The sequence below is a fragment of the Chionomys nivalis genome, chromosome 3, assembly GCF_950005125.1.
Source record: "Chionomys nivalis chromosome 3, mChiNiv1.1, whole genome shotgun sequence".
In the NCBI taxonomy this organism is placed as follows: Eukaryota; Metazoa; Chordata; class Mammalia; order Rodentia; family Cricetidae; genus Chionomys; species Chionomys nivalis.
The window spans coordinates 39,439,663-39,465,317 of record NC_080088.1 but is presented as its reverse complement, the minus strand read 5'-3'; the positions used below and the strand labels follow the sequence as shown (position 1 = coordinate 39,465,317).

At 39.5% G+C, this 25,655-nt stretch overlaps 1 protein-coding gene across 1 annotated transcript in view; it reads right to left on the bottom strand.

Moving 5' to 3' along the window:
• Positions 1 to 25,655, bottom strand: part of LOC130871600 (transmembrane protein 45A-like) — a 90,224-nt gene that overhangs the window by 12,981 nt on the left and 51,588 nt on the right. Inside the window, exons 2-4 of the mRNA XM_057765084.1 lie at positions 3,574 to 3,766; positions 2,194 to 2,400; positions 1,050 to 1,234 (exon numbers count right to left, since the gene is read on the bottom strand). Of these exons, the coding sequence (XP_057621067.1) occupies positions 1,050 to 1,234; positions 2,194 to 2,400; positions 3,574 to 3,763 (582 nt within the window). The 5' untranslated portion in view covers positions 3,764 to 3,766. The remainder of the gene's footprint in view (positions 1 to 1,049; positions 1,235 to 2,193; positions 2,401 to 3,573; positions 3,767 to 25,655) is intronic.

The following is a 25,655-nucleotide window of genomic DNA, read 5'->3' as shown; positions in this document are numbered from 1 at the left end:
TGATGCCAGAGATGCTGGGCCCCTGGAGTTGGAGTTACAGGGGTTTATGAGCCATGAGTGCTAAGAACAAAAGCTGACAAGCACTGTTCAGCACGGAGCCATCTTGTTAGCCCCACGCTGTTTCACAAAATCCCAAGCTCCATGGTGCATCTGCATCACACACAACACAGGACTTGTAACTCCCCTTCTCTCTCCTGTCCTGCCCTTCCCTGATGGAGGAAGGTCATTGGTTAATTAATAAAGAAACTGCTTAGCCTCATAGGTTAGAACATAGGTGGGTGGAGTAAACAGAACAGAATGCTGGGAAGAAGAGAAGTGAGCTGAGATGCCATAGTTCTGCTCCCCAGAGCAGACACGATGAAGCTCTGAACCAGGATGGACGTAGGCTAGGCACTTCCTGGTAAGCGCACCTCAAGGTGCTACACAAATTAATAGAAATGGGCCAGGCAGTGTTTAAAAGAATACAGTTTGTGTGTTGTTATTTTGGGGCATAAGCTAGCCAGGCAGCCGGGAGATGGGTGGCAGGAACACAGCCCACAAGCTCCTTCTACACTTCCCCTACTGGATCTCCCCTTCTGGCCCCCTCCCTCACTGTGTTTTCATGTTTTTTCACACCTAGATTTTATATACAAGATAGAACATAAGATAATTGTTTTCTGATGAAAAAAAAAAGATAAAATTAAGATGCACATAAAACCCATTTGTTGGCCATCCCAGAGTTGTTTCTCAGTGTTTACTCTCTCTTTGGTCTCTCATATAGTTCATGAGCTTATGGATTACTATTCTATAAGTTGTTCTAGTACTAGGAATTCCTTATAACCATAATCATCAGCTCAAAATTCCTACATAAAGGATACATGAATCCAAAATGAGGGATTATACTACCTGCTTCCTTCAGGGCTGCTCTGAGAATAATCTCACCAGAACCACCAAGCCACTTCAAGAACATCACTTCTCTGATGTTCATAGAAGGGAAGTATTAAAATCGATTAAGAAGAGAATCTACAGATACTTGACACCAGGTGTATTAGCTCCAAGTCCCAACTCACCTGCCAGAACCAGGTCCCTTGTAGTATGACGAGGCTTGATCGTAAGAGCTCCAGAAGTACATTGTTCTTGGTAAGGAATTCCATGAAGGTAAGCAGACCCGTCAAAATGGTGGTAAAGACCAGAAGTTGGTGCACAAACACATCTATCATTTCCCGACCATGAGTGTGGTTGTAGAAGATAAATGCTAATGGAGGGGGCAAAACATATGTTCTGATAAAAACCAAAGGCTTCCCATGGTACCACCCTCTCGCCATAGAATTTGAGACAAGCATAAGATTGCCCCAAAGAGCAAATCCCCACTGAGACTCATAGCAATGAATTTTTACTTTGGGAAGAGTAAACATTTTCTATTACTTAGGAAGGGAGTCTTTGAATTCTAATCCCATGTTTAGCTTCTTCTCACCTTTGTTCTCTTATCTAACGTACCATAAAAATCTCAACTATTGTTCAAAGCATTATCTATATAGGATAATGTTTAATAAACATGACTAAGGTTGGGAGCTATAATCAATAAATTAGCTGAAGTCAAAGTCTCACTTTAAGGAATTCAGCAAATGCATACATAAATTTATAACAAAATATTAAACACTTGCTTTATCCTCCCCTTACGACAATCTGAAAAATCAACTGAAAGAAACATCCTGTTATTTTCATTAACCTCTCAAAATAGGAAGTCATTTTTCAGACACTCATACCACATTTTAGCAGAGTTTCTGTTTCTGATATTTGAAAAGCTTATTAGAGATTGGGAGATATTTTCTATTGTGAGTGGTTGCCTTATTTCAAGTAATTCATGCACTATTATGGTGAGTTCAGTTTTCACTGTTAGAAGAAAAAAGAATGATAAGCTCCAAATAACCAAGATGTAAGTACCCACTGTAGATGATATCTAAAGACAGATATGAAATGCCAACAAAGCTTTTGAGTGACTGTCTGCCCAGATCTATTAAATTAGTCTATAAAGATGAAAGAAGGGAATACTATAGGTATCTTCTCTAGGACAACCATATATTCAACTTTTGTCTAAACAGATAGTTCTGCCAATCAGGTGATATGGAGAAACAAAAGACATGTTATTATAAAGCACTATGCCAATGCCTACTGATAGAAAAAGAACAGAAAACACATTTCCCTCATACTTACATTCCACAAAGAAGGCATTTGATAACATCAACTTGCTTAAAGAAAGGGGAACTAAATTGGTAGTGAAACATAAGATGTGGGATATCCCCATTAGCCCAAAGAAGAAGTACATGGTTGTGTGATGCCAGCCCAGAAGCTGGTTCCACTGGCCATCTTTATACAGGTTCAGGTATGGTCCGCCTGTGATAAACTGCTCCCCAGCCATACCTGCAGAGGAACACACCACAGTTTTAGCAACCTTTCTCCTAACTCTCCTTAGTGTGAAGACACAGGGGCATGTGGTCATCACTTATACAATCTAAGCTTGTGATGTCGATTGCGCCCTCTGAGCTTTCTACTAAAAACCTAGCAGTAGTGATTTAGACTTGATTCCAAAGTTCAGCTGTTGATTTGGATAATCAGTTTTATCTCCATATAGACAAATGAGCCAAATAAATGCTTAATATTCTTAACACTGGTAATTTTATTTCAACAACTGGTTCTAATTTAATGACTAAAATCCTGGGTGACAAGGAGGTTTGGATTTATGATATGTGTCACACAAAGGATGTTTACTTCCTTCCTAGATATTGTACCCTTAGGCAGCTGTTACAAAGTAGGGTGTTGACAAAACTGACATAGAATTTAGATATTTTCCCCAATTAAGAAGAATAGAGATCATTCATGCAGACTCTACATGTAGCTAATTATTCACACAAACAGGTTTGCTGTTTTCTGGACACTGCCTTGTTAGGCTCTAGAATGGGCAGGGGAATTCCTCTTCTTGGAAATGGTTACTTTGCAGTGTGATGATCATGACAACGTCCTAGTTACATGAATGAAAGGAATCAGTAGAAAAATTAGAAGTGGTGCCATTTACAAAAGAGCAGCTACAGCCTTATTGTACAACTGCAGTCTTTTATGGGGTGTTCAAGAACAATGAGAAGTTATTGAAGTAAAAAGTTACCTGGACTCTGCCCAACTCAAGAAACAAAGTGCATGGACATGGAGCTTCAGGCCTGATTCCCTCTATCATCTCTCAGAAATGATTTGTTATTGAAGATTTCCCACAATCACTTATTAATGGTTTCTTATTGAGTATATTCTTTGAGGGATCAGAACAACTTGTGTCTAACTATTCCATAGGCTCCAACTCATGGTAAAAAGGAAGTTTCCTTGGTTGATAAGCAAATTAAATACTATGACTCATTAAGGATTAGGCTTTTGCATAATTATGAAATATCATTTTTCTAGGATTATATCAGTTATAAACTTTAATTAGGATAAGTACTAAGAAATACACTTGTAGAAAATTCATTTAGTATATACCAATCTTGTGTTGACATTATTTCCTCACTCATGAAATTCTCAAAAGGAGAAAAGAGAACACAGCCAACTTACCAGTAAAAGCCATCAAGACTGCGACAATTCCTTCCCAAATCTCTGCTCGACGTAATAACGTTTTGGAACTCAAGTAGCAGGTCCGAGTTTGCTTTTTATAGACATATTTCAGAATACCCTTTGTAAGCCACCAAAAGCCCATAATAATGAAGAAGGTTCCAGGGAGGGCATGACCTTTGAAACTCCCCATGACCTACAAGAATAAGAAATAGACATTTCACTTAAACTCAGCAAAAATACCTCTAGTCCCTACCAAGAACATTGCTGTTTTAGAATTATGAATATACTGTAGATCCTACTATAAGATAGAGAATACAAATAAAAGTAAAATTAAAAATTGCATTTGTTCCATATCTACCGTGTATTAAGCACCATATCAAGTGTCTTACAATGCTATCCTTTACCTAATTTTTGAAATATATCCACAGATGAAAAATCGCTATTTAATTTTCAGCTGAAAAGTGGGGTTGGAGAAGTTAAATGGCTTACAGACATCTTAGAACTGATAAGCAGAAAGTTTTCATTTCTTCAAAACACAGTATATATATACTATATCATACAAAAACCATTTAAGCATAAAGGAAAACAACATGAAGGTATGGGAAAGTTTGTTTAATTTAAAAAGATGTGATACTGCCTATAGATTTCCAGTAGATAATTTTAAAGGGTCAAGGATCAATGTAGGGACGACCCAGCCAATCACCTTGCTGGTAGGGCGGGATTCCCCGAGGATATTTTTTACTTATAAAGATTGTGGGTGCGGTTCCTGCTGCCCCTTCTGCTTTCCTGTTCTCCACTGGAATCATGCATTCTGTGAGTTTTCCCCTAATTAAAGCTGTATATATTATTACAATTTCTGTCTGCCTTCATTTTACGCCGATACAGTTGTCGCTCAACATGGGGCTTTTTTGCCCCCACCCCTGCTTGGCTCGGGGGTGCAAGCTCAATCTTTCCCAGACTTTGCGAGCAAGTCAGCTACCGGAGCTCAGAAAGCGTGACTGGGCTCAAGAGAGCATAGCCCGCTAGCTTTCACAGCATGCTCCCGGCTCGCTTTCCCTTCCTCCACTCCCGTCCACCAAGATTCTGGAGTAATGATACTTACATCAGCACTGTGTCCAGCAGGCCAGTAATAAAAATGTCATTTACACACACTCTTAGCTTTGGTCTTTGATCACTTATAGAAGTTTGCCAAAACACATGGAACTTATCCTTCTGATCATTATTGCTTTTAACAGTAGGCATGGGGCTTCCTTATTGTCCTGACGAGGCACGTTCTCTGCAGTAACTGGAAATGACTGAACCATATTTGTCATGGGAGCCTGTGAGGCCCCCCTCGCGTTTTCTGTCTGTAACAGGTTGTCTTGTCTATCTCTTGTAGACCTGTATTCATTTGTCCAGTGTCTGCCTTTTTCACATCTTCTACAAAAACCTGAAGGCTGAATCCTCCTACTTTTGTTATTTTTAGAAGATGCATTATTATTATTTTTGAAAATCCGTTGTCTACAATTCCTTTTCATATGACCCATTTTGCCACAATTAAAACATTTGGTATTCTGGTGTCTTCTTTTACCATTGGAAATTGCTTTTCTACCCATGCTTCAGTGCCATAGTCAAATGTATCAACATCTAGTGTATGCAAGACCCATTCTTCCAAGGGTGCTGATCTGATCTATAAAGGCCCCAAGATCCTTTTGCATTCCACATTTGCATTTTCATAAGCCAAAGACTCAATCATTATATGTCTTGCTTCTGGGTCAGATATCCCTATTTGTACAGCTTTAGTTAGTCTTTGTAAAAAGTCAGTAAAGGGTTCTCTCTGACCCTGTTTAACTCTGACAAATGATTCCATTCTCTGTCCTGGGTCTTGCACCCTGTCCCAAGCCCTTAAGGCTGCTGTAGTACATATGGAGAGTGTGTTTTCATCATAATTAGCTTGTTCCTGAGGGTCGGAAAAGAGCCCATCACCTAGAATTTGATCTAGGGAAAATCTCAATTCCCTTAGCTCTTTCCTGCTGTTCTAAAAGTCTAGCCTCTTGCCTGAATAAGCATTTTCAGTTCAATTGAGGTCCACTCTCAAGGACTGCAGAACTCAATTGGAGCCAGTCAAAGGGCGTGGCCCTGTTTGTTCCGGCCCATGATTTTAGCATCTCTTTAACAAAGGAGGGGTGCATCCCAAAAGTCATAACAGCCTGTTTAATTTCTTTGAGATAATTAAATATTGAATGTGAGTGTTCCTACCTCTATTTTTGTATAAGAGTATGCTTATAACTTTGTCTATATTGTATTGATACATTTACAATATTACAATGTACATTTCTCCCTCTGATATTATTTATATAATAACATTGTTTACATTTGATATGTAATGACATTGTTTACAGTTAAAGATCATTGTCTTCATATATTGCACAGTTGTTTATTCTCTTAGTCTTCAAGTTAGATAGGTATTAAGAATTATATGTTTGTCATATTTATTTTTAGGTTAATCAGGTCTTTTAGATACATAGAGATTATATTTAGTATAGATAGTATAATCTTCAGTCTCTTCGAAGAGCTGGAGAAAATGGCCTTTAATCTAACCTAGAATTCTGTGCTAATGAGACACAATCACTCCTGGCAACACTGCTCTACTCCCAAGAGAATGCTGAGCACCAAAGACACTCCACTGGGAGCTTGTCTTCTTGGCAAAACTGGCCTTTGGGTTAAGAAAAACCCATACCTCGACTACTGACAAAGATACAGAATATTCATAAGTGGATGAAACAGGATTGTCTTATCTTGCCAAGACAGGGTAGGATAGTTCTAAGAAAGTTCCTTGTCTTTAATAATGGTATGTCATTTATGTTAGGTCTTAGCCAAAGTTGGTTGACTCAACATTGCAAATAAGACTTTGGGTGATTGCCCAAGTAGTCAGTTGTCTCTGTCATTTGTTGCACATTTTGGATATCTCTCGTTTGTTAAGTAATATTAATTCCCTTAGCAGATCTTTGACGGAGTTGAAGATTAGATAATTGTAGTTACTCTTTACATTATTTAGACTCCTTGGAATAAAATGTTTAGTGTATTTATTATTTGTTCCTATTGTATATAGTTGTATTTGGTTTGACTCTATCTTATTTAGACAAAAAGGGGAGATATAGGGGAGACCCAGCCAATCACCTTGCTGGTAGGGCGGGGTCCCCCGAGGATATTTTTTACTTATAAAGATTGTGGGTGCACTCCCTTCTGCTTTCCTGTTCTCCGCTGGAACCACACGTTCTGTGAGTTTTTCCCTAATTAAAGCTGTATATATTATTACAATTTCTGTCTGCCTTCATTTTACGCCAATACAGATCAAGAATGTGTTAGAGACAATTTTTTATTCATGAACTATTTATGTGTTTGTCTACATATTTTCGAGGCTTCTCATCCAGCTTAATTTGAGCCATGTTTCTAGTTCTGGCTAGTTGACTGAGCAAGGAGTTGGTACGTGTCACTTTCAAGTTGAGTCACTACAGTCTGCTTTAATACCTTAGCTTTTTTTCTTGCCTCAGCTACTCTGGCATGACACCTCTACTGCACAAAGATGGGCAGCTGGCCTGATTCAGACTATACAAGTGTGTGTGTGTCTGTGTATGTGTAACCCTTTATTGATGTGGACCACTGAAAGTTTCAGGTTTACTTTTACAACAACACAGCCTGCTGACACCAACCCAAATCACATCACAAATGTTGCTCACATTCGTGCCATACTCTAACTAATAAACAGAACTACCTTTGGGTTCCAGTCGAGGGTATAAAGTCATCTTGAATAATAAGAGTTTTTAATTATTTGGAAAGTCCTTCTTTCAAAGATATTTATTGTATTATCAAAAGTGAAATAGGGTTCATAATTATTCTGAAAATCTAATAGTAGGTCAGATTCAAGAAAACTCACAAAAGAGGATTTCACACTATTCTTAGTCTAGGAGACTAGAAACCTTATTTCTTTTAGTGAGTACTGGGATCCCTAGTTTGGCTTACTGCCTTTTTATTTAAAGTGATGACCTAAAGGAAACTGTGAAGCTGACCCAAATACTACATCCTATATCTTCAATCAAGACCCCATAAGCTCAAACCAAGCCAGCGACCTCTGTCGGAGCAGGCCCTTCACTGGAGCAGGCCCTAGCAAGCAACCTCAGTGGGAACAGACCCAAATGGCCTCCAAGATGGCAGAACAACCCCCATGAGTGCGGAATGACCTCAAGGAATGCCAAGAGAGCTCCAGAGTGACTGGAACCATGGCCCCAACTTCACCATGAGGAGCAAACATCTGAGTCTTGGATCTACTGGCATCTAGAAGATTGATCACCAGAGACACAGCCTCAACTACACCAATCAGAGGAAAAGATGAGCAGACAAGGTAAGAACACACTCAAAACCACAAAGAGCAACATGTCACCAACAAAAAATAGTGACTATACAACAGCAAGACTTGATGAAGCAGAAAAAAAATGACCTAAAAAGGTGTAGAAGAATGTTTGAGGCCCTTAAAGAGGGAATGAAACGTTTCATTAAAGAAATGGATGAAAAGATAAACAAAAATGGAAAGAAATCAAAAAATCTCTTAAAGAAAACTAAGAAAAAACAATCAAACAGATGAAAGAAACTATTCAAGACTTGAAAACCGAAAGAGAGACAATAAAGAAAACACAAACTGAGGGAATTATGAAAATGGAAAATATGGAAAAATGATCAGGAACCACAAATGCAAGCATAAACAACAGAATACAAGAGATAGAAGAGAGAATCTCAAGCATTGAAGATATAATAGAGGAAATAGACTCATCAGTCAAAAAAATCCATTAAATCTAACAAAAGCTTAACACGAAATACCCAGGAAATATGGGAAACCATGAAAAGACCAACCTAAGACTAACAGAGATAGAAGGAGAAGCCCAACTCAAAAGAACAGAAAATACATCAAACAAAATCATAAAAGAAAACTTTCCCAACCTAAAGAAAGATATGCAAATGAAGATACAGGAAGTTTACAGAACACTAAATAGACAGGATAAAAAAAAGTCTCTTTGCCACATAATAAAACAATAAACATACGAAATAAAGAAAGAATATTAAGAGTTGAAAAGAAAAAAGGCCAAGTAACATATAAAGGCAGACCTATCAGAATTGCACCTGACTTTTCAATGGAAACAATAAAAGCCAGAAGGTCCTGGTCATGTATTATTCAGACATTCAGAGACCATGGATGCCAGCCCAGACTACCCAGCAAAACTTGCAATCACCATACATGAACATAACAAGATATTTCTCGACAGAACCAGATTTAGCCAATACCTAGCCATAAACCCAGCCTTACACAAAGTACTAGAAGGACAACTCCAACCCAGGGAAGTTAGTTACATTTGCAAAAACAGACAATAGATGATCTCACAGCAGCAAACCCCAAAGAAGAGAATACACACACAATAACATCACCAACAACGAAAATTAAGATAACAGTAACTAGCAATCACTGGTCATTAATGTCCCTTAATATACATGAACTCAAATCACTTATAAAAAGACACAGGCTAACTGATTGGAATCGCAAACAGAATTCATCCTTCTGCTGCATACAAAAAATACACCTCAACCTCAAAGACAGACATCACCTCAGAGTAAAAGGTTGGGAAAATTTTTTTCCAATCAAATGGACCTAAGAAACAAGCGTGTGTAGCTATCCTTATACCTAACAAGGCTTCAAACTAAAATTAATCAAAAAAGTCAATGAAGGACATTTCATATTTGACACAGGAAAAACCCATCAAGAGGAAATCTCAATACTGTACATCTATGTCCCCCAAACAAGGGTACCCTTATATGTAAAAGAAACACTATCAAAGCTTACATCACACATTAAACCCTACACATTATTAATAGCAGACTTCAACACCCCACTCTCACCATTGGACACATCTGCCAGGCAGAAATGTAACAGAGAATTAAGGGAATTAACAGATGTTATGACTCAAATAGACTTAACAGATATCTATAAAACATCCCATCCAAACATAAAGGAATATGCTTTCTTCTCAGCACCTCATGGAACCTTCTCAAAAAATTGACCATATACAAGGTAATAAAGGAAACCCAACAGATACAAAAATTTGGAATAACCCCATGTATCTTATTGGGTCATCATGGCTTCAAATTACAATTCAACAGAAACACTAATTACAGAAAACCCACAAACACATGGAAATTAAACAATGCTCACCTGAATCACCAATATGTCAATGAAGAAATACAGAAAAAAATCAAAGACTTCCTAAAATTCAATGAAAATGAACACACAACATACCCAAATTTATGGGACATAATGAAAGCAGTGTTAAGAGGTAAGTTTATAGTACTAAGTGCCTAAATAAAGAAGTTGGAAAAAATCCCACACTAGTGAGTTAACAGAACACCTGAAAACTCTAGAACAAAAAGAAGCAAACTCACCTAGGAAGACTAGACAACAGGAAATAATCAAATTGAGAGTTGAAATCAACAAAATAGAAACAAAGAACACAATACAAATAATCAATGAGACAAAAAGTTGGTTCTTGGAAAAAATCAACCAAATAAACAAACCTTTATCCAAACTAACCAAAAGGCAGAGAGAGAATATCCAAATTAACAAAATCAGAAACAAAAAGGGGGACATAACAACAGACATGGAGGAAATCCAAAGAATCATCAGGTCATACTTCAAAAACCTGTACTCCACAAAACTGTAAAACTTAAAGGAAGTGGACAATTTTCTGGAAAAATATCACTTACCAAAATTAAATCAAGACCAGATAAGCAAATTAAATAGACATATAACTGCTAAAGAACTAGAAACAGTCATCAAAAGTCTCCCAAACAAAAAAAGCCCAGGACCAGATGGCTTCAGCACAGAATTCTACAAGATTTTCAAAGAAGAACTAATACCAATACTCCTCAAACTATTCAACACAATTGCAAAAGAAACAAAGTTGCCAAACTCTTTTTATGAGGTTACAATTGCACTATTATAATTGCATACCCTAATAATACCCAAACAACACAAAGACATTACTGAGAAAGAAAATTATAGACCAATCTCAGTTATGAACACTGATGCAAATATATTCAATAAAATACTGGCAAACCAAATCCAAGAATGCATCAGAAAAATCATTCACCATGACCAAGTACACTTCATCCCAGAGATGCAGGAATGGTTCAATATATGAAAATCTATCAATTTAATCTATCATATAAAGAAACTGAAAAAAAAACAGGATCATCTCAATAGATGCTGAAAAAACCTTTGACAAAATACAATATCTCTTCATGATAAAGGTGTTGGAGACAGCAGAGATACAAGGAACATACCTAAACATAATAAAGGCAATACACAGCAAGTCAACAGCCAACATCAAACTACATGGAGAGAAACTCAGTGTGATCCCACTGAAATCAGGAACAACACAAGGTTGTCCACTTTCTCCATATCTATCCAATATAGATAGAGCAATAAGAGAACAAAAAAAGATCAAGGGGATACAAATTGGAAAAGAAGAAGTGAAACTCTCACTATTTGCTGACGATATGATAGTTTACATAGGTGACCCCAAAAATTCTACCAAGGAATTTATGTAACTCATAAATGCCTTTAGTAATGTAGCAGGATACAAGAGTAACTAAAAAAATATCAATAACCCTCCTTTACACAGATGATAAATAGTCTGAAAAAGAAATCAGAGAAGCATCACCCTTTACAAAAGCCACAAATAACCTAAAATATCTTGGAGTAACTCTAACCAGACAAGTGGAAGACTTGTATGACAAGAACTTTAAATCTTTGAAAAACAAAATTGAAGAAGACACCAGAAAGTGGATAGATCTCCCATGCTCTTGCGTAGGTAGAATTAACATGGTAAAATTGACAATCTTACCAAAAGCAATGTACAGATTCAATGCAATGCCCATCAAAACCCCAGCAAAATTCTTTACAAACCTCAAAAGAACAGTACTCAACTTCATATAGAAAAGCAAAAAAGCCAGGGTAGCCAAAACAATTCCGTACAATAAGGAAACTTCTGGAGTTATCATAATTCCTGACTTCAAACTCTACTACGGAGCTGCAGTACTAAAAACAGCCTGTTACTGGCATAAAAATAGAAAGGAGGACCAATGGAACCAAATCGAAGACCTGGATATCAATCTACATACCTACGAACACCTGATTTTTGACAAAGAAGCAAAAAATATAAAATGGAAAAAAAGAAAGCATATTCAACAAACGGTGCTGGCATAACTGGGTATCAACAAGTAGAAAATGAAAATAGATCCATATCTATGGCCATGCATAAAACTCAAGTCCAAATATATCAATGTTCTCAATATAAAACCAACCACATTGAACCTCACAGGAGGGAAAGTGGGAAGTACACTAGAATGCATTGACAGAGGAGATCACTTCCTAAATATCATCACCCCAGTAGCACAGACACTGAAAGAAACAATTAATGAGGCCTTCTGAAACTGAGAAGCTTCTGTAAAGCAAAGGACACGGTCAACAAGACAAAATGACGCCTACAGAATAGGAAAGGATCCTCACCAACTCCACATCAGACAGAGGTCTGATCTCCAAAATATACAAAGAACAAGATATTGGTCATCAAAAGAACAAATAATTCAATTAAAAAATGGAGTACAGCCCTAAATAGAGAACTCTCAACTGAGGAATCTAAAATGGCTGAAAAAGACACTTAAGGAAATCCTCAACCTCCTTAGCCACAGAGAAATGCAAATCAAAACAACTCTGAGAGTCCATCTTACACCTGTAAGAATGGCCAAGATCAAAAACACTGATGACAACTTATGCTGGAGAGGTTGTGGGGTAAAGGGAACACTCCTGCATTGCTGATGGGAGTGCAAATTGGTACAGCCCCTTTGGATATCAGTGTGGTGATTGCTCAGAAAATTAGGAAACAACCTTCCTCAAGACCCAGCAACACACTTTGGGGTTCATATCCAAAGGATGCTCAATCATGACACAAGGACATGTGCTCAGCTATGCTCATAGCAGCGTTGTTTGTCATAGCCAAAACCTGGAAACAACCTAAATGCCCCTCGACCAAAGGATGTATAAAGAAGTTGTGGTTACATTTACACAATGGAGAACTACACAACTGAAAAAATAACGACATCTTGAATTTTGCGGGCAAATGGATGGATCTAGAAAACATCATATTGAGTGAGGTAACTCAGACCCAGAAAGACAAATATCATATGTACTCATTCATAAGTCGTTGTAGACATAAAGCAAAGAAAAACCAGCCTACAATTCACAATCCCAGAGAACCTAGACAACAATGAGGACCCTAAGAGAGACCTACATGGATCTAATGTACATGGGAAATAGAAAAAGACAAGATTTCCTGAGTAAATTGGAAGCATGGGAAACATGGGAGAGTGTAGAAGGGGAGGGGTGAAGAAGGGAGGTGACCGAAGAAAAATATAATGAATATTTTTATTAAAATATTTTTGAATATTATTTATTCAAAGCTCAATAAAAACAATTTTAAAAAGAAAATTTCCTTTTATTATTGTTATTATTATCATCATCATTTTTAGCATTTTGGAAGGTTTTAACAGTGTCTGTTTTTTTCTTTTCATGTGTATATGTGCAGAGTGTGCAAGTGCATGTAGAGACATGGGGTTGATGCCAGGAATCTTTTTGATTATTTTTCTGCCTTATCCTTTCATGCAGGTACTCTTGATTGTTTTAAAAGAAAAACTTGAAAAACATCCAGAACACTTCAAAAGTCTACCAAATATTGTTATTCAGACATTGAAATAGGAAAAAACGATTCATAAGCCTTTTCTTTAATGTGTGTAACATATCCTCATATCCTGCAACATTTATAAGTTAAAATGACCGAGTTGGTATGATGACATTCACTGGTTATCCCAGTACTCAGAGACCGAGGCAGAAGGATCTTAAGTTTGAATCCAGTTTCAGTTTACAGTGAGACACAACTTCAAAACAGCTAAAATATAGTTCCCCTCTGCTTTCAGGAGTGAGGGAGTGTGTGTGCATGTGTGTGCGCATCTGTCTGTGATAAAGGCAATGAGAGCAAGGTATATATAAAATATCATAATGAAGCCTGTATTAGTGTTCACTAAAGGAACAGAAATGACAGACTATATATATATATGTGTGTGTGTGTGTGTGTGTGCATGTATGTATATAACTTTGTCATTGCTGTGGAAAATACAAACACATACATATATACCAGAAATTAAAAGGTCCAGTTAATTTAATGACACAAGGAAAGGACACAAAGACATACTTACTAGTTATAAAGCAATAAAACTGAAAAAAAGACCCCAGAAGCTCATCTCACGCACTCTTGAGGCATCCAAACCTTTTAAGAGTCAGACTACATCACGCATCTCTAAGCAGAGGGTCTGGTCCTAACTTTCACTCTCTGCTATGCTTTGGAGCATATACTTTATTGCCATGTTTGGAACATCTGAACTGTACTTGTTTATTACTAAGAATGGGTAGACCTTAATGATACATGACATTTCTGCTTTGAGAAGCTCTCATTGAGCATCTAATCCCAACCAGTGTTGTTGATTTCACCTCTGTCTGATTTAGACAATCATAAGAGATTGAAAAATAATTTTGTAAGGAATTCAGAAATACACCTAGCCTATACATATTTTTAAGTTTTTTAAAAAGAATTTCATATGGTTTAAGGATCTTAAAACACATTGTTATTTCTTAATATAGGAAACTTTCTTGTAGGAGTTTCCAGAATCTTTTGATTCTGGATTAAAACTAAAATTTTTGAAATTTATTATCAAATAAAAACAACACATATGTCAAGAATTAAGAGGATGCTTAAAGTAGTTAGGTATCAAAAATACAGTTTTCAAATAACATGTGATACATTTAGTGAGAGCGATAGGACAAAAATTAAGACAAAGCAGGACTATAGCTCAGTGTAAAAGCACAGGCCACACAAGCCTGGCGACATGAGGTGGAACCTAGAAACCATCTATAAAGGTGGAAGGGGAGCCCTGCTCCCACAAAGTGGTCCTGTGACACATAGATGCTCAATGGCACGTCTCCCATACATCATACTCCCCCAACAATAAAAGTAATTTTTTAATTAAAAATATTTAAACGTAGGAAGGTCTTTGTATTCAGTACTAAGTAAGTCTAAATATTAACTTTATAACTTACATGTGGCTTTTGGTAAGCCACTTAACCTGTGAATGTCTGAGTTTCCACCCTTGTAAAATTGGATCAATAACAGTACTCATTTCTAAACAATTACCCCATGGTGATGTGGGATTCCCCTCTGTATGCTATGATTACTATCGATTAATTAAAGATACTGTTTTGGGTCTATAGCAGGGCAGAACAGAGCTAGGAAAGGGGGAAACTAAACTGAATGCTGGGAGGAAGAAGGTAGAATCAGGAGTTGGAGACAGACACCGAAGGGAACCTTGCCAGTAAGCCATAGCCATGTGGCAATACACAGATTAATAGAAATGGGTTAGATTAAGATGTAAGAGCTAGCCAATAAGAAGCTAGAGCTAACAGCTTCCTACTATACCACACTACTTTCAAACAACGTATAGTATCATCTATTTCAAACTACTAGAGCAGTGGTTCTCAACCTGTGGGTCTCGACCCCTTTTGAGGGTCAAATGGCTCATTCACACGGGTTGCATAGCAGGTATTTACATTATAATTCATAACTGTAGCAAAATTACAGTTACGAAGTGGCAGAGAAATAATTTTAAGGTTTGGGGTCACTACACAGCATTAGGAAAGTTGAGAAGCACTGTACAAATAAAAGTAACATGAACCTAGTAATATCAAAAACCATCTTAAAACGTTTTTAGAAGAAAGAAATGCAAAACATAAAAAGTAAAGAGAAGAAGTAAGTAAAAAAGGATAACAGACTGCCCAAAGGTGAACTGAACAAGGGTGACGCCAACGGACATGCAAGAGTGGATAGGGAAAGCCCCCGAAGCCTCAGCCCTGCACAAAGAACTATGGACCACTGAGGATAGCTGGGCATGGGAAAGGTGAACTTCCCCAGGGACGAGCACATGGATTGATTGCCAGTGACAAATAACTAGCGGTGAGATAAAACACACAAGAAACATTACACCGACTGGACAGGTATTATTTAGCAACATATATGTGTAAACAAATACATATATGCATGTGATGGTAATTAGTGAGAAAAGAGGCAATGAGTTAGAAGGAGACGGGGTATGTGGAAGGGTTTAGAGGGAAATGGAAAAGAAAAATGCTGTAATTATAAAATTATCTCAGAAATAAAAATAAATAAATAAAAATTACAAATATAACATGAATATCTATCCCCACTTGAATACTGACTACAGAAAACTAAGAAGCATCTATAATGGAGGAAGGTCATCTTTCTATCTGTTGTTTCATTGGTTAAGTAATAAAGAAACTGCCTTGGCCCCTTTAATAGGACAGAAAATTAGGTAGGCGGAGTAGACAGAACAGAATGCTGGGAGAAAGAAGCCGAGTCAGGGAGTCGCCATGGTTCGCCCCACCAGACACAGACGCAGGTTAAGATCTCCCTGGTAAGCCACCAGATCGTGGTGCTACACAGATTATTAGAAATGGGTTAATCTAGATATGAGAGCTAGCCAGTAAGAGGCTAGAGCTAATGGGCCAAGCAGTGTTTAAAAGAATACAGTTTCCGTGTAATTATTTCGGGTATAAAGCTAGCCGTGCAGGCGGCCGGGCGCCAGGAACGTAGCCCGCTGCTCCTAACACAACACATCTACATAATTCTTTTGGAAATTCTTTTTTTAAATTAAGGTTTATTTATATATTTTATGTATCTTAGTGGTCTATCTACATATATAACTTTATGCCAGAAGAGGGCATCAGAGTCCACTAGAGATGGTTGTGAGCCACCAGACTTGCTGGAAATTGAACTCAGGACCTCGGGAAGAGCAGCTTTTAATCCCTGAGCCATCTCTCCAGTCCTTCTTTTTGCAATTTTAAGTGTTTAGATCCTAAGTGTCACAGAGGATTGCTGGGATCTTCTATGGTATTTAAATAAATTCCTCAAAAGTGAAAGCAGTAGATGTGAGCTGCCCTTTCCTACTAACCCTAGAAAATGTCCTAAAGTTGTGGATTGACAGGAATCACTCAGCTCTTTTGACCAGCAAGACCATCTTATCGGCAGGCAGGCCCGGGTGGCGGAGGCACCGGCAGTCAGGCCCGGCAGGCAGGCCTAGGCGGCGGAAGCACCGGTGCACAGACAGTTCCGGCCGGCGGAGGCACCGGCAGGCAGGCCTAGGCGGCGGAAGCAACGGCGCGCAGGCAGGCCCGGGCAGCGGAGGCACCAGCACGCAGGCAAGTCCGGGTGGCAGAGGCACCGGCATGCAGGCAGGCCCGGGTGGCGGAGACACCATCAGTCAGGCCCGGCAGGCAGGCCTAGGCAGCGGAAGCACCGGCGCACAGACAGTTCCGGGTGGCGGAGGCACCGGCAGGCAGGCCTAGGCGGCGGAAGCACCGGCGCGCAGGCAGGCCCGGGCGGCGGAGGCACCAGCACGCAGGCAAGTCCGGGCGGCAGAGGCACCGGCGTGCAGGCAGGCCCGGGTGGCGGAGGCACCGACAGTCAGGCCCGGCAGGCAGGCCTAGGCAGCGGAAGCACCGGCGCACAGACAGTTCCGGGTGGCGGAGGCACCAGCAGGCAGGCCTAGGCGGCGGAAGCACCGGCGCGCAGGCAGGCCCAGGTGGCGGAGGCACCGGCAGGCAGGCCTAGGCGGCGGAAGCACCGGCGCACAGACAGTTCCGGCCGGCGGAGGCACCGGCAGGTAGGCCTAGGCGGCGGAAGCAACGGCGCGCAGGCAGGCCCGGGCAGCGGAGGCACCAGCACGCAGGCAAGTCCTGGCGGCAGAGGCACCGGCGTGCAGGCAGGCCCGGGTGGCGGAGGCACCGGCAGTCAGGCCCGGCAGGCAGGCCTAGGCAGCGGAAGCACCGGCGCACAGACAGGCCCGAGCGGCGGAGGCACCAGCACGCAGGCAAGTCCGGGCGGCAGAGGCACCGGCGTGCAGGCAGGCCCGGGTAGCGGAGGCACCGACAGTCAGGCCCGGCAGGCAGGCCTAGGCGGCGGAAGCACCGGCGCGCAGGCAGGCCCAGGTGGCGGAGGCACCGGCAGGCAGGCCTAGGCGGCGGAAACACCGGCAAACAGACAGTTCCGGGCGGCGGAGGCACCAGCAGGCAGGCCCGGGCGGCGGAGGCACTGGATACAGGATAGTGCGGGCAAGAAACAGTGAAGCCTGCACTGAGAACAGATTGCCCCGCTACAATTAAATCAAACCCAATAGATAGCATCGGTAAGAGGAGATGGGCAGACGCCAAGGCAAGAATTCACCCAACAATCTGAAAAACAACATGAAAACACCAGAACCCAATGACCTTACAACACAAGGACTTGAACACCCTATCACAGGAGAAGAGGAAAAAACTGACTTTTTGAAAGCAATAGAGTCCCTTAAACAACATGTAAAAAACGCCCTCATAGAAATGGATGAGAAGTATAACAAAAAGTTTGAAAATGAGTAAATACGTAAATGATACCCTGGGAAGCCAAGAAAAAACGATCAAACAGGTAATGGAAACAGTCCAAGAATTGAAAACTGAAATGGAAGCAAGGAAGAAAACACAAACTGAGGACCAGCTGGATATGGCAAATATAGGTCAACGAGCAGAGACTACAGAAACAAGCATAATCAAAAGAATACAAGAGATAGAAGAAAGAATCTCAGACTCTGAAGACAACATAGAGAAAATAAACGGACTGATCAAAGAAAACACCAAAACCAACAAATTCTCATCACAAAACATTCAGGAAATATGGGACACAATAAAAAGACCAAACCTAAGAATAATAGGGATAGAAGAAGGAGAAGAGGCACAGCTCAAAGGTCCAGAAAACATTTTTAACAAAATTATGGAAGAAAACTTCCCCAACATAAAGAAAGATATTCCTTTGAATATTCAAGAAGCATACAGAACACCAAACAGACTGGATCAAAAAAAAAACGTCCCCTCGCCATATAATAATCAAAACACAAAATATACAGATTAAAGAAAGAATATTAAGAGCTGCAAAGGAAAAAGGCCAAGTAACTTATAAAGGTAAACCGATCAGACTTACACCTGACTTCTCTATGGAAACCATGAAAGCCAGAAGGTCCTGGATAGAGGTACTACAGAAACTAAGAGACCATGGATGCAAACCCAAACTACTATACCCAGCCAAGCTATCGTTCACTATCAATGGAGAAAACAAGACATTCCAGGATAAGAAAAAATTTAAACAATACGTTGCCACAAATCCAGCCCTACAGAAAGTAATAGAAGGAAAATCACAACCCAAGGAATCCAACATTGCCAACACTGCCTACAATAACCCAGGCATCTAGCGACCCTTCAACAGCACAACTCAAAGAAGGGAGACACACAAACTCTTCTACCAAAAGCAGTAAGAATAACCGGAGTTAACAACCACTGGTCATTAATATCACTTAATATTAATGGTCTCAATTCACCAATAAAAAGGCACAGGCTAAGAGATTGGATATGAAAACAGGATCCAACAGTCTGCTGTTTGCAAGAAACTCATCTCAACCACAAAGACAGGCATCTACTCAGAGTAAAGGGTTGGGAAAAGGTTTTTCAAGCAAATGGTCCTAAGAAAAAAGCAGGTGTGGCCATACTAATTTCTAACAAAACTGACTTCAAACTAAAATCAATCAGAAGAGATCGACAGGGACACTTTATACTCATAACAGGAACGATTCAGCAGGATGAAGTCTCAATCCTGAATATCTATGCCCCTAATATAAAAGCACCCACTTATGTAAAAGAAATATTGCTAAAACTCAAGGCAGACATCAAATCACACACACTAGTAGTAGGAGACTTCAACACACCTCTCTCACCAATGGACAGGTCAATCAGACAGAAAACTAATAGAGAATTAAGAGAATTGTTGGAGGTAATGAATCAAATGGACTTAACAGACATCTATAGAACACTCCACCCAAATAGGAAAGAATACACCTTCTTCTCTGCAGCTCATGGAACCTTCTCGAAAATTGACCACATACTTGGAAACAAGGGAAACCTCCACAGATACAAAAAAATATCAGTGTCCACCTGTGTCTTATCAGATCACCACGGATTAAAGTTAGAAGCCACCAACAAAGCTACCCCCAGAAAGCTGACAAACTCATGGAAACTGAACAGTCAACTACTGAACCACACCTGGGTCAAGGAAGAAATTAAGAAAGAAATTAAAGTCTTCCTTGAATTTAATGAAAACAAAGAGACAACATACTCAAACCTATGGGACACGATGAAAGCAGTGCTAAGAGGAAAGTTCATAGCACTAAGTGCCCACTTAAAGAAAACGGAGAAAGCATACATTGGGGACTTAACAGCACACCTGAAAGCTCTAGAAAAAAAAAGAAGCAGACGCGCCCAGGAGGAGTAGAAGACTGGAAATAATCAAACTGAGGGCAGAAATCAACAAAATAGAAACACAGAAAACAGTCCAAAGAATCAATGAAACAAAAAGTTGGTTCTTGGAGAAAATCAACAAGATTGACAAACACCTATCCAAACTAATTAAACGACAGAGAGAGAACACGCAAATAAATAAGATCAGAAATGAAAGGGGGGACATAACCACAGACACAGAGGAAATTCAGAGAATCATTAGATCTTACTACAAAAGCCTGTATGCCACAAAACTGGAAAATGCAAAAGAAATGGACACTTTTTTAGATAAGTACCATATACCAAACCTAAACCAAGACCAGGTGAACGATCTAAATAGACCTGTTAGTCGCGAAGAATTAGAAACAGTTATCAAAAATCTCCCTTCCAAAAAAAGCCCAGGGCCAGATGGTTTCAATGCAGAATTCTACCAGAACTTCCAAGAAGAGCTAATACCTATACTTCTTAATGTATTTCACAATATAGAAACAGAAGAGTCATTGCCAAATTCCTTTTATGAAGCTACAGTTACCCTGATACCAAAACCACACAAAGACCCAACCAAGAAAGAGAATTACAGGCCTATCTCACTCATGAACATCGTCGCAAAAATTCTCAATAAAATACTGGCAAACCGAATCCAAGAACACATTAGAAAAGTTATCCATTATGATCAAGTAGGCTTCATTCCAGAGATGCAGGGCTGGTTCAACATACGCAAATCTATCAATGTAATCAACCACATAAATAAACTGAAAGAAAAAAACCATATGATCATTTCATTAGATGCTGAAAAAGCATTCGACAAAATTCAACACTCCTTTATGATAAAGGTCTTGGAGAGATTAGGGATACAAGGGGCATACCTAAATATAATAAAAGCTATTTACAGCAAGCCGACAGCTAACATTAAATTAAACGGAGAAAAGCTCAAAGCCATCCCACTAAAATCAGGAACACGACAAGGATGTCCACTCTCTCCATACCTCTTCAATATAGTGCTTGAAGTTCTAGCAATAGCAATAAGACAACATAAGGGGATCAAGGGGATCCGTATTGGAAAGGAAGAAGTTAAGCTTTCATTATTTGCAGATGATATGATAGTATACATAACCGACCCCAAAAACTCTACCAAAGAACTCCTACAGCTGATAAACACCTTTGGTAATGTGGCAGGATACAAAATCAACTCCAAAAAATCAGTTGCCTTCCTATACACTAAGGATAAGGAAGCAGAGAGGGAAATCAGAGAAGCATCACCTTTCACGATAGCCACAGATAGCATAAAATACCTTGGGGTAACTCTGACCAAGGAAGTGAAAGATCTATTTGGCAAGAACTTTAAGTCTTTGAAGAAAGAAATTGAAGAGGACACCAGAAAATGGAAGGACCTCCCTTGCTCTTGGATTGGGAGGATCAACATAGTAAAAATGGCAATTCTACCAAAAGCAATCTATAGATTCAATGCAATCCCCATCAAAATCCCATCAAAATTCTTCACAGATCTGGAGAAGACAATAATCAACTTTATATGGAAAAACAAAAAACCCAGGATAGCCAAAACAATCTTATACAATAAAGGATTGTCTGGAGGCATTACCATCCCTGACTTCAAACTCTATTACAGAGCTACAGTACTGAAAACGGCTTGGTACTGGCATAAAAACAGAGAAGTCGACCAATGGAATAGAATAGAAGACCCTGACTTTAGCCCACAAACCTATGAACACCTGATTTTCGATAAAGGAGCTAAAAGTATACAATGGAAAAAAGAGAGCATCTTCAACAAATTGTGCTGGCAAAACTGGAAGTCAATCTGTAGAAGAATGAAAATAGATCCATATATATCACCATGCACAAAACTCAAGTCCAAATGGATTAAAGACCTCAATATCAGTCCAAACACACTGAATCTGATAGAAGAGAAAGTGGGAAGTACTCTACAACACATGGGCACAGGAGAACACTTCCTACGTATAACCCCAGCAGCACAAACACTAAGGACATCATTGAATAAATGGGACCTCCTGAGACTGAGAAGCTTCTGTAAAGCAAAGGACACTGTCACTAAGACAGAAAGGCAACCCACTGACTGGGAGAAGATCTTCACCAACCCCGCAACTGACAAAGGTCTGATATCCAAAATATACAAAGAACTCAAGAAATTAGACCGTCAAAGGTTAATCAATCCAATTATAAAATGGGGCACTGAGCTGAACAGAGACTTTTCAACAGAAGAAGTTCAAATGGCCAAAAGTCACTTAAGATCATGCTCAACTTCCTTAGCAATCAGGGAAATGCAAATCAAGACAACATTAAGATACCATCTTACACCGGTCAGAATGGCTAAAATCAAAAACACCAATGATAGCCTCTGCTGGAGAGGTTGTGGAGAAAGGGGCACTCTCATCTATTGCTGGTGGGAATGCAAACTTGTGCAACCACTTTGGAAAGCATTGTGGCGGTTTCTCAGGAAAGTCGGGTTCAACCTACCTCTTGACCCAGCAATACCACTATTGGGAATATACCCAAGAGATGCCCAAACATACAACAAAAGTATATGCTCAACTATGTTCATAGCAGCATTGTTTGTAATTGCCAGAACCTGGAAACAACCTAGATGTCCTTCAATGGAAGAATGGATGAAGAAAGTATGGAATATATACATATTAGAGTACTACTCAGCAGTAAAAAACAATGACTTCTTGAATTTTGCATACAAATGGACGGAAATTGAAAACACTATCCTGAGTGAGGTAAGCCAGACCCAAAAAGAGGAACATGGGATGTACTCACTCATATTTGGTTTCTAGCCATAAATAAAGGACATTGAGACTATAATTCGTGACTCTAGAGAAGCTAAATAAGAAGGTGAACCCAAAGAAAAACATATAAGCATCCCCCTGAATATTAACCTTCATCAGGCGATGAAAGAAGACAGAGACAGAGACCAACATTGGAGCACTGGACTGAAGTCTCACGATCCAAAGGAGGAGCAGAAGGAGAGTGAGCACGAGCAAGGAACTCAGGACGGCGAGGGGTGCACCCACACACTGAGGCAATGGGGATGATCTATCGGGAACTCACCAAGGCCAGCTGGCCGGGGACTGAGAAAGCATGGGACAAAACCGGTCTCGCTGAACATAATGGACAATGAGGACTACTGAGAACTGAAGAACAATGGCAATGGGTTCTTGATCCTATTGCATGTAATGGCTTTGTGGGAGCCCAGGTAGTTTGGATGCTCACCTTAATAGACCTGGATGGAGGTGGGTGGTCCTTGGACCTCCCACAGGGCAGAGAAACCTGCTTGCTCTTTGGGCTGAGGAGGAAGGAAGACTTGATTGGGGGAGGGGGAGGGAACGGGAGGTGGTGGCGGGGAAGAGGCAGAAATCTTTAATAATTAAATTAATTAATTAATAATAAAAAAAGACCATCTTATCACAAAACATCTCGATTCTGTTGCAGAATAATCCTTTTGTACACTGTGAAGATGTGCCACTCTGGGTGATTGAATAAAAAGCTGAATGACCAATAGCTAGGCAGGATTTGCAGGCACAGAGGGTGCTGGGAAGAAGTGTGGCGTCATGGGGGGACCTGGAGGAAGGAAATCGTGTAGGAGTAGCGGTACCAAGCCATGAGCCATGGGGCAGCACACAAATTAGTAGAAGTGGGTTGATTTATGTTATGAGAACCCGTTAGAAACAAGCCTAAGATACAGGCAAGATTTCATGATTAATAATAAGTCTCCACGTGGTTATTTAGGAAGTGGCTGGAGGTACAGAGAAAGATTCACTATAAATGGCATCTAATGTGTACATGTATTTCCACATAAGACCTGAAAAAGTTAAAAAAAAAAAAAAGGTTCCAAACACATAAAAATGGAGCCATATTTTTATCGCTTCCTAGTCCTTGGCCACTGCTTGCCAGCTTGAGCTGCCAGCATGTCATGATCTAACCTGTTTGGCAGTTTAAGATTTTGCTCATGCTGGCAGAAAAGATTACAGATGCACAGTACAGCAGTTTCAGAAGAAAAAAAAAAAAACCTCTAAACAAAAAACAGTGTGTCTAACAATGTGCATAGGCTTAAGAAATGAAAAGGAGTATAGATAGTCATAAAAATAAATAATTTAAAAATAATAGTAAAGTCTTAAAAGAGAGAATTAATTTAAAAAAGAATAAGTCAAGTAAGTAGGCCACATATGGATGGGAACTATTATAACACAGGGAGTTTGGACCTTATATGCAGCTTTGTTAATTTTGAATTATTATTTGAATGCTAATGAACAGACAGCACCACTGAGAGCCACGGGACTGTGGAAGGGATTGTTGAATAAAACCAGTCTATATGTCTATATACTTTGGGGTTATCTTGGCTTCTGAAATAAAGTTTAGGACGGACAATGTGTTGCCTTGGAGGCGAAGTCATGGTTTTGTTTCTACAGGAAATGAAATGCTGTGGATTCCTTCCAGGTAACAAACATCAGATTTGACCAGGGGAGACTACAGACACATGGGGAGGAAATCAAGACAGACTACAAGACAGGTGACTTGTGAGCTGAGCCCTCTGTACGGGAACAGCTTGGAGAGGAGATGAGACACGATAAATACTGATGGCTACAGAGTCCTTATGGTTTATTATTGCATGCCATCCTTTCATATGGTGTAGATGGATATTTATATTGCAGTTTGGTTATGCAATCCAAACAGACTTATAAAGTTGACAGGTAATTTTTACCTGTGCAAACACAGAGCAAAAAAAAAAAAATCTTTAATTGAACTGTGCACATGGCACATTCCATAATTGTGTTAATGTAAATATGTATGTTACCTTTAAAAATACTGTATTTGCTTTTAAGTTTTAGAATTACCTAACATACAAGTAACCTAGTCATAGTTAACATGGAATTAAAATCCAGGTTTTTCTGAATGTTTAACTCTAGCTCAGAGAGTCTTCTGAACCCACCTCCATGACGACAGTGAATGGGTGTGTACGTCTTAGCACAGGTGCTGGAATGTAATAAGGAATGTAATAAACCTGGAGTCACAGAATGTTTTCAACAGATATCAGATGATCACAGTGGGGAAAAGAAATTGGTCCTTCCTAATTCAGTTATAGCGCCACTGTCCTTTTAGCCTAAAACAATTGGATGGTTCGGATGCTGCTGTTTTTAAAAGACTTGGCAAAATAAAGACATAGCAATTATAACATTTGCCTGGAGAAAGGACCTAGCAGACAGTCTTTCCTAGCAATTAAATTGGCAATAATTTCACTTCATTTTCATGGTGGAGAGAAAAATTGCCCACATCCTCAAATATATCACTTGTCTCTTACCTTATAGAAATCATTATGCATTGATCTATCTGCAGTTTCCTGATCTACAGATACTGGCTGATGTCACTTATTTCTTATAAAAGCCAAGTCCAGTAGAAAAGTCTGGGAAATTTTAAACCCACAAACAGGCATTTTTTTTTTTTTGAGGAAAAATGTGAGGCCTCTATCCTCACTCACAAAGTAAAT